The 10838-nt window shown below is 40.8% G+C and overlaps 1 protein-coding gene across 1 annotated transcript; it reads right to left on the minus strand.

Moving 5' to 3' along the window:
- Nucleotides 1–342: 342 nt before the first annotated feature.
- LOC117305328 lies at nt 343–6034 on the minus strand. The gene is made up of 2 exons (XM_033790188.1): nt 5456–6034; nt 343–580 (listed from the first exon to the last, which is right to left on the minus strand). Exons 1-2 carry the CDS (start codon nt 5799–5801, stop codon nt 402–404), a joined length of 525 nt encoding a protein of 174 aa, XP_033646079.1. The 5' UTR covers nt 5802–6034; the 3' UTR covers nt 343–401.
- Nucleotides 6035–10838: the final 4804 nt, after the last annotated feature.

Below are 10838 nucleotides of genomic sequence, written 5' to 3' on the forward strand. Positions count from 1 at the left end.
ACAAAACAAAATCCCGTGTCGCTTTGGCGAACCGCGAGGTGATTTCAGTCTCAAAGAATTGAAGGGAATAACTATTTGATTCAAACGCTATCCGGTGAGTGCGCATGCGTCGTGACCCCTACAGAAGACATGCGCACATGGCAAAGTCATTGTAAAGTTGCTTGTTGGGCGTAAGTGTCACTATGATAATTTAAGCACGTCTTTGCTCTATAGGCTAAAACTATATTCCTCTGACGTCACAGCACCGACGATGCGAAAGGCTGAACTCATGAGCCGGGTGCAGTCCCGTTGTCGTTTAAAGTCACTTTATTCTGACATTTTTTTAGGCGGTCCTTTTTTTTTAATCTAGAACTCCAAGCCGACGAAGGTTGAAAGAAAACATACAAGCTCGCCGTATTCGGTTAACCTAGACGCTCCATAAGGTTCCGAGTCTCGCTTGGTACCCTGACGACTTGGTTGTTTTCATCGATAACTCCCATAGCTCTTAGTTGTTGGAGTTCCCGCATGGCGTCTGATCTCTGTTCGGCCGCCGTCTTGAGCTCACTAACGAAACGCTGAAAGGCAGACAACGATGAGCCGTCTGGAATGGGGAAAGGGAAAACAAAATGGCGGGAAATTAGTAATCTTTCTTTTTTTTTTTTTTTTTACGTGTTCATGAAACGCTAGAATTAATCCTATCTCGAGGTAGGACGAGTTACTCGTCCTAACTTAGGACGGGTTCAATGGCGTCCTAGCGTCTATGGAAACAGAACTAAACTCGTCTTAAGTTCAAAGATTAGTCCTAAGTTGAGGAAGAGTTCGTTGAAATAGACGGCTGGACACCTGTCCTTTGGTATTTTGTCAAAGACTAGTCTTCTCACTTGGTGTATCCCAACATATGCATCAAATAACAAATCAGTCAAAATTTGGATTCTCTGGTCATCGAAGTTGCGAGAGAATAATGAAGAAAAAACACCCTTGTGCGCAAGATGCGTGTATTCAGGCACCTTAACGCTTTCTGAGAACTGAATACCTTTATCAGTAATTCTGTCAACGACTAGGTTGAAGTTGTTTAATTACATGTTATTGGCGCTCTCAAAAGACACCCCCATGCAATTCCAGTTTCCAACGCTAATGGCCGACCTACAAATTAGAATTTCGTTTAGCAATTTTATGTCCGTTATGGATGAACTGTATGCTAAGCTTTTTCTGGGCAAAGTGAGTGTAATGTTATTAGCGAAGGTGTCGGTACGTTTGAAGCTATTCTAGAGAAAAAAAACGAGCAAGGCGTGGGTGGAAAAATGTGACCCCATTTTTGAAGCGAGGACATGGTCAAATTTTGAAGGAGTGGATGTAAAGGTTAATATACATTGACAATGGTTCAGCCATATTTCCCCTATCCAAATCATATAAATGAAACCGATGTTGGAAGGGTCAAAAGTCTGGTACCATTTTGGTATCGTATACATGTACTATATATAGCCTCGAACCGAAGGAACATGACGCATATATTGTTGCAGATTAAATGGTGAACTGATAGAAAAAACTCGATTATCAAAAAGGATTAAAAACGACATCTGACCAAAACGTTGAGTATACATCGGTTCTCGGTTCTGAATTGGTTCTTAATTGGTTCCGCAGGCCTTCCGTTCTTAGTATTATCAAGCTCAACGGTTTAAAAGTGAAATAAATCAAACAAAAACAGAGGTATTTTCTTGCAAAAAAAACCATATGAAAACTGCACACTTTGCACTTGTGGGCTTTACGTGTTAACGACTTCGTCCATGGGGGGCACTAATTTCGCAGTCATTTGCGAAGAATGCAAAACAAACGTGCCGCAAAACCTTGAACTACGCGTTGGTCAGATACAAATTGTTATAGTTTCCGAAAATAATTAATAAGAAACAGGCCCGTCATCACTTTTGATCGTTGAGTCTTAAAAAACGAGTGTGGCAGAAGCATTTGTAATTGGGACTTATAAACATTTTACTGTTATTTATTTATAGTTATTTCCATTCCAAATGATATAAATGTAATTTTCGTTCTTCACCTGGAAAAAATTGTTAAAGCAAAAGCCCTTTACCTCAAGGATTTTTACCCAAGAGATTAGAAAATAACATTTTCCAATTATGAAAAATTCTCCCGGTCGATGTGGCCCAGATACTGGTATGATTGTTTAATATTTGTATTTTAATGTTTGAACGAGAGAGAGAAAACTAAGTTGTGCATGGACAGATCCACGCCCATAATTGGTTTGGTTATAAAGTTACGCTGAAGCGAAGGCACATAGCTGTTGCACTTACTGAAGGCGAATCAATTTAAGTGGCATTTTAATTAAATTGAAATTATTGACATGGTTGTGCTGCGAGCTGAAGTAGGGGAAGGCATTACCTAACACGTCAGTTTCTTGCCGTCGTAACTCTGGGACGGCGTGTACAATATGTTCAAGTGGTCAAGAGAATTGTCCAAGTTCTATGGAATTTAAGGCTTTGTATGGTGAGGTATCAATATATATTTGTTTGCGGTAATACCATGTATATGTCCTCCAGTGTAGAACTGTCTTGGCTTTTTTGTATTAAATTTGAATGGGAGTTGTCTCAACTTGCATATTTACTGGATACGATTTTTGTTGACAAAGTAGGGAATGTTATCAACTGACATGCTATTAAGATGGTGTTTTAAGACCATAAAACTTGCACTTCAAAACATGAGTTTATAACTAAAAACATTGATTTACCATGTCTGATATAAGGTGGTGGAATGAGCTATGACAAAGCATTTTTGTGTGAATTTAAATGTGCGCCGAGTTATTTACCAAAGGTGATCTGCCCTATCGCAAAGTCTGCCCCGTAACAGCGCACCATTTACCCCGTTCTCGTTTTGTAAAGTTGCCACCCGTTGATCACATCAAACTCTTTCTAACTTTAGGATTATTAGGACTTGGGACGAGTCACAGCCTTGAACGGTAACATGTAAACATTAAGATTAGTCCCACGTTATCATGGAGGAGGGATTAACTACTCGTCCTAATTCAAGATAGGATTAATCCTCGCGTTTCTTGAAATCGGGTACTGCCTTGCGAAATACAGTGGCCGTCTATTTTGACCCCTCACTCAAATAACCCAGTTGTCAATCACGGCATCCCCGCCAAGGGGGCTATCTATTTCCTTTCTACTTCTCACATTCCCCCGCGATTATGTCTTGCGACTATTTAACATTCCAACCTCGAAAGGGTGTGAAAAATACACCAACAAACATTGCACTCGACATACCATCACCCGCCACGCGCCCAAACGGGCAACTTAATAGCTATTGTTGCATTGGAATTTACCGGTTGGACATTGAAATATCGCTGTGCAGCCTTCCCCTTGGCTATAGGGGGTTCAAATTGGCACACGCGAAAATCCACAGAGATTAACATTCTTCGGGAGTATTTACCCATTAGTTGTGGAAACATTCCATGGTTATCATCTCTAATTGATAGTGATTTGTGGGACTCAGTGCTAAGTGTCAAAAACACTACAGGTGGAAAAGGTGGACCATGCCTCTTTATGCACAGAGGAATGGTTATGAAATGCGCTTTTTTGTACTAAAGTAAATCGTGCAGCAGTTGTTTTAGAAAAGTGAACAAATGTGAAAACCTGTTAGGCCAAATAACAGAAAATACCAGTTGATCGTCCGGATTTTTCAAAAAAGAGTAGGATGAGGGCCTTACTGTTTACTATTTACTATTTTTTTTCAAGATGGCTGCCATGTATTTCAAATCAAACCGCAAACTTATTTATACCTATTAGTTGCATGAGGACCTGTGTTAACACTAACACTAACAGGGTCGGATAACACTAACAGGGTTAACACTAACACTAACAGGGTCGGATAACACTAAAAAGATTTGCTGGTAGGCATTCGCTCATATTGTTTTATGAAACAGACGGTTACAAGTGTTTGAGAGCATCCCGCTATATTCGGGAAAAGCACCCAGGCCAGTCCTTTTGAAAAGATGGATTTAAAAAAAAATGCGGGCGGGGACGATCAACTGGTATTTTTTTAATTTGGCCTTAGTTCGGAAAATGTTTTTCGATCTGAGCGAAGAAGTTGTGCAGTTGACTTCTTTTCCATACGGGATATGGGAGTTGTATGAAACTAAGTAATGTGTGCAGCAGGACATTTGACAAAATGAATTTGGCGTCCGAGGGGAAACTTTTAAAATGTGAACAAAAATAAATTTGCAAACGATATCAAGCGCTAAATCCAGACTAAAACAAGTTCCGCTCGTGTCTGTGAGTTGTGTGTGGTGTCTGGTTCCCGTCTCTATATCAGCAACAGGTGGTACAGTTTGAAATATCTCATTGAGCAATATTCCCACGTGAATTATTTAATCTTTTAAAGACAAAATTACGAATATAATTTTGCCCACCTTTAAACATTGTCTCAAAACCACTTAAATAACAGAGATTATGCGCATGTGTGTTCTTGCGGCAAACCGAAGTGACGAAAACGGGCGTAGTTCTCCTCCTCGCTTAAACAATGCGCTTATGAAAGTGGATAACCCTTTTACTTTCAGATTAAACAAAAACCGTGGTGAAATGTGTTTTGGTCAGTTATACAAACCATGGTCAAATACACTGCGTTTATAATTCTGTGCTGAATTGTACAAACCGATGTGCGTTTTAATTGAAAAAAAATATGTAAAAAAAAAAAAAAAAGTGTGATTTGCGCTCGTATTCCCGGCTTGCTTCGGGACGGTTCTCACCTCCTCCTCCCGGATATTAGGATAAACAAAACTTCCGGATTGAAAACAAGAAAAGACAAACAGAAGGATTGCATCTTACGAAATACTACTATAAAATACTGTGAAGACTGTCTCTGCAATTTTATGTAAGGGATATTGCGTGCTTAAGTTTCAGATACCATGGGAGCTCTTTTTCAACTGAATTATAATATTACACAATTTTGTTTCGGAGGTTTGCTCTACCTTTTTAGTGGTGTATCGTTAAGGTTAAAGGCAGTGGACACTATTGGTAATTACTCAAAAATAATTATTGCCATAAAACCTTTCTTGGTGATGAGTAATGGGGAGAGGTTGATGGTATAAAACATTGTGAGAAACGGCTCCCTCTAAAGTGCCATAGTTTTCGAGAAAGAAGTAATTTTCTACGAATTTGATTTCGAGACCTCGGATTTAGAACTAGAGGTCTCGAAATCAACCATCTTAACGCACACAACTTCGTGTGGTAAGGGTTATTTTTCTTTCATTATTATCTCGCAACTTCGATGACCGATTGAGCTCAAATTTTCACAGGTTTGTTATTTTATGCATTATGCTGAGATACATCAACTGTGAGGGCTAGTCTTTGACAATAATCAATGTGTCCACTACCTTTAATGTTAGCTTCAGGTGACAAATATTTCCACCTGCAGCTTAGATAAATGCAAGATTTAAAAACAAGATAAAATGCAAGATTTGAAACCTTACCTGATCTTTTAGAAATTGGTTTCTTTCGGCCTTCACCGTCCAGCCACCCGCCAGACCTCTGCTGAGTTAGTCGGCAAAGAACTCTCATTTCCACGGACTGTGTACGGTCGCACAAACTTCGAAGATTCATCCCTTCTGACCGGGTCGCCACTGCCGACCTGTGGGACACTTCATCGGCGGTAACGTAGTCCATTATTGGTGGTCTGGCAGCCCCGTACCTCGTAGTGAGTAGTAAGACAAGAAACGTGGTCTGTATGGTTAGCTGAAGCCATGTTCCCCGCCATGGGCAGGGTGCGAATCCCGGCCGCGTGCCGGCGATGTGTTGAAGCGCTCCTCCACTTGGCATACTGAGAAAGAAAATGATGAGGTTTTGTGAACCAAGTATAAGATATATAAAGGCTCAGAGTCGATGAAGATGAACCTTTGCACAGGATCTGTTGCGAATGATGAAGGTTGATGTAAACAATGTAGTGGGAGGATAGATGTACACGGGTTGTCACTCTGTGTAAATGTTCAACTGATAATTCCAACGTGTGTGATATGACATGATGTCCAACTGATCAGAGCGACCGTCAATTTGAAGCTTTTACGGGGACTTGCTAACGCCACGAAGCGCGACTTAACACGACTCAGTGCGCATGGGCACGTTTTCGTTCACGCAGCTGTTGGCCAATCAAATCACCGGAACGGTGCAGTGGTGATGAGATACACTAAAAAGAAGTAGCTATTTTTGTTGTCTGTGTCAAAGGCAGTAAATGGGTCACTGACAAGCGAGTCGGAAAACAGACATGCTACTAGTATAGTCACTGGTTATTTAACATTGACTGCCTGAGTCAGTGCTTCAGTGGCAAGTTCCGGAAATGTATAAATAGCCGCTCCCGGAAAGAAAAAAAAATCGGAACCTGTTTAGATAAGGAGCAACCCGGATCAAATGAAAAAAATGACAGAAATTTCACAAGCATGCTGGAGTAATTCGGCTCGGAATTATTATCTTCAATACTTGGCGGTCTTTCGGTTGATTACAAAAGTATGGGTTGGAGATTTCGAATGTTAAAAAGATTATCGAGTTCGTCGAACGCTCTCTTGGTTGTTACCCAAAATGGTTGTTAGCATATAACTTTGAATGAGCATATGGAGCAGGATATGGAGAGATGTTGATAGTACATAAGATTGTGAGAAATGGCGCCCTCTGAACGTAGTTTTTGAGAAAGAGGTAGTTCCTCACTCAAAATAGTAAAAGACTTCAGGCCTGAAGCCCTTTTAGGCATCTGAAAGCACACCAATTTGTGCGACGAGGTTTTATCTTCTTTCAATATTGTCTTGCAACTTCGACGACCAATTGAGCCCAAACTTTCACAGATTTGTTATTCGATGCATGTGTTGGGATACACCAAGTGAGAAAACTGGTCATTGACAAATAACCAAAGGTTTCCATGAGTACCTTTAAATATGTGTTTAATTTGATATATTATTTTGATGTTCATATTGACTTTCTTGATCGAGGTGTTTGAATAATAAAAAATAACACTGATATTATATTCTTGGATGCCTATCAGTTACACGCGGTACTCAACCGTTGCCCAGTGCACTCAAAAACAATGCAAGTGTCGTGACCGGGATTCGAACCAACACCCCCTGGTCAGTGGGATTAGCCATTTATTTCATCCGTGAAACATCTCAGCTCCCTGGGGATCCACAGTCTGGTGCTCCCGGGCTTCAGACGAGAGGACGGAGCCTAAAGCCGAATCCAAAGCCGAAGCCGTGGTTTCGAAAATAGCCTTTAGTGCTTCTTCCAATCAGTGGTATGTTTGTTGTGGAACTACGTCATATTTGAATAGGATCAAGGTTAAACTTGCTCAGGGTACGAGGCGCGCATTGGGCAATAAAGGACAATCAACGTGGGCGATCGGTTCATTTTACATAGGGGCCTACAGCTATTACGTCATTGGTATGAGCAGCCTTGTAAACCGGAAACTATAAATATCCGATTGTAATAAACATTGATTACAAACAGCGATAATAGCATCATGGCCAGTTCAACATCGCAAACCCACGCAGTGCTACGGTGGCCATGACAGAACATGACCGTATTTAACAGAGGCATTTCATAAGCACAAACAGTACGCTAAATGAGCCTACTACAAAATTTTGCTTTTTTGGCGAAGGTTACCAGTGAGCCTAAAAATCATGTCACATGTACGATTTGTGACTGGCATCCTGAATATATTTTGCTTAGCTTATTATGAAATTGAGGTCTGTCAGAAATTATGGGTGCGTTCGTTTAGCTTCCCTGGGTCTATCCCCACGGTGCTCACTCAGGTGAGCCCCTGACAAGAGCTAAACGAACGACCACTGTATGTCGTAGACGTTAATCGTGTACGTACAAAATAAGAGCTGGATTTTTGTGTTTATGTGGCAGCACTACACGCTTCCTTTGTATGTCTTGCTTATGAATTTTGTTCGTAATTTAATTATACAGCCCTTTAAAGTATGTTTTCGATTATTCGATTATTAATACGTACACATCCCTCAAAGTAAGTAGCGTGACCTCGGACGCAATTCTCCCAGTTCCGCTTCACCAACTTCCAAAAGCACGGAACCCAATTTCCTCTAAACTGTTACCCCTTTGAGTCAAAGCCGAACCCGGGCAGCCGCTCTCATACTCACCCAGCAAATTGAATATTCGCCCACAAAATAACACTTACTATGCTGTGCGGCGAGCCCGTAACATTAGCGGGTGAACTTAATAAAGTCCGGTAACTCGTTTCTCACCGTGTTCAGAGAGTGAGGTTAACCCCGTGACGGAGGGCTTTTCAACGGCGTTAGAAGTGCGTGTGTGTACGGTTGGTGATTGATACGCACGCGATAAAGATAGTCGATCTTTCGGCAAACAGTGGTTCTGAAAAGTGCAGGCACATTTGCAAAAGGAAGGGAGTTTTTTAATCAAAGAGTGTCGTCTAGGTTTCTTTTTCAAGAATAAAAGTGATAGTTTTGTGTGCACGAACTGCATGTGCGCTAAAAGGTGACGTGCTGTGTTGATTTGGTTAAAGGCACGGGGGTTGATTTCGCAAAGAGAGTCCTAACCAGGACTAGTCCTATATAGGAGTTCTTATTAAAAACTTAAGGTATGTCTTAAGTTAGAACGAGTAAACTTGTGGTTATACTTGAAGTTGCAAGTACTTGGTACTCGGAGATCCACGTACTTAGTACTGGGAGATATAGGTACTACCGAAGTACTTGGTACTGGGAAATTCAAGTACTTATCTCAGAGATCCAAGTATTTGGTACTCGGAGATACAAGTACTTGGTACTTGGAGATCCAAGTACTTGATAGTCAAAGATCCAAGTACTTGGTACTCGGACATCCAAGTACTGATTGTACTCGGAGATCCAAGTACGTGGTACTCGGATGATCGAAGTACTTGGTGGAACTCGGAGATCCAAAAACTTGGTACCCGGAGATCCCAGTACATGGTACTCGGAGATTGAAGTACATGGTACTTGCAGATTGAAGTACTTGGTACTCGGAGATCCAAGTACTTGGAACTTAGTTGTTGGACTTTGTACTTAGGTACTAGAATACATAAAATGACTCGAATCTCGGACACATTGTTCTCTCACTCGATGGCCCTAAACTTCATAATTGAGTGCAATAAACACACGAGTACTCGTCAGTCCTTGATACTGCAAAGTACTTCATTATAACTGATATCACAACACTGTAAAATCATAAATAAATGAAACAACATTCATTAGGGCAAGGGCACTAATGTGATTAATTTATTTCATACAGTCGTCGGTTCCAAGGCTATAATCGCTGGTGCATAACCGATTGGAGAGACACAATAACAAGCCAATTATGGCTATTGGGTATTACTATCATAATCATCATCATTACAGTTTCATATACCTCGATTGCTTTTCGGAATGGACCCATACTAATGCAGGTGTCCCACAAGGCACTAAGCTCGGTGCCATTATCTTCCTGGCAATCATCAATGATGCCGGTTTCAAAGAGAACAATACAAGTATAAAACACTTCGAATATGTTGATGACATGACTGTCATTGAAACCCGTGATGCCAGTGTTGGATCCAACCTCCCATCTGCAATAACTGATCTGGATGTTTGGTCGTCGGACAACAAAATGCAACTCAACGTGAAAAAGTGTTTCACCATGGACATTTGTTTCTCGCGGAACCAACCAGATCCCCTCTCATTGACTCTAAATGACAAAACTATTACACAATGTGCAGTTATTAAGCTTTTAGGTGTCTTTATTCAAGCCGACTTAAAGTGGGACACGCATGTAGGCTCAATGATCAAGCGTGCAAATTCCCGCCTTTTCATGCTTCGTAAATTGAAGTATCATTACCTAAGCATATCTGATCTTGTTGCTATATATACCTCCTTTGTGCGGCCAATTTTGGAGTACGCTGCACCCGCCTGGTCAGGTGCTTTGTCAAGTAAGCAGTGTAATGATCTGGAAAGGGTGCAAAAGCGCGCATGCAGAATTATTCTTGGCAATGACTACGTGCGCTACTCAGACGCTCTACAATTGTGCAGTATTGAAACACTGGTATGCCGTCGTAACCACTTGTGCCAATCTTTTGCCAAAACTCTCCCTTCATCAGTCCTAAAGCGCCTCTTGCCACAGAGGTATGATAGTGGGTACAAACTTAGGAACTCCGGACTTCTGGGTCAGTTTAAATGCCGAACAGAGCGCTATAGAAAGAGCCCTCTCCCTCACCTCACACGCCTTTTTAACAACTGAATTGCAATAGAATGCAGCTTTTTATGCGCCCTTTGACTGTGCCAGCAATATTTTTTAATCCAGGTTTTTTTCCCCGCAACTTTCAGAACAATTTATTTTATACATTGTAAATATTTGTCTCTCCTTAATCAATTATTTCTTAAATAATGTGAAATAGTGTGTTTTTTTTCTTATTTTTTAATCTCTGTATATTTTCCTGTAATTCGACCTCCGGTCGCCATGGGAATTTGTTTTTAAAATAATAAACCAATTATGAATGAATGAATGAAAAAGGCTGTGTTTTTTTAGTGAACGATGTATAGCCCTCCCAATGTAAATGGCACTCATACATATTGTTTAGTTCTGATCCATGTTTTTCCTGCATGAACCCAGGGCCAAATTTCACAGAGATGCTTAAAGGTATCCGGACACTATTGGTAATTGTCAAAGAACAGTTATTCTCACTTGGTGTATCTCATCATAGGCATACAATAACAAACCTGTCAAACTTTGGACTCAATTGGTCATCGAAGTTGCGAGTGAACAATGGAATAAAAAACACCCTTGCACACACAGGTTGTGTGTTTTCAAATGCTTGATTTTGAGACTGAGGTCTCAAAATCATTTTTT

Source organism: Asterias rubens, chromosome 22, assembly GCF_902459465.1.
Source record: "Asterias rubens chromosome 22, eAstRub1.3, whole genome shotgun sequence".
Taxonomy (NCBI): domain Eukaryota; kingdom Metazoa; phylum Echinodermata; class Asteroidea; order Forcipulatida; family Asteriidae; genus Asterias; species Asterias rubens.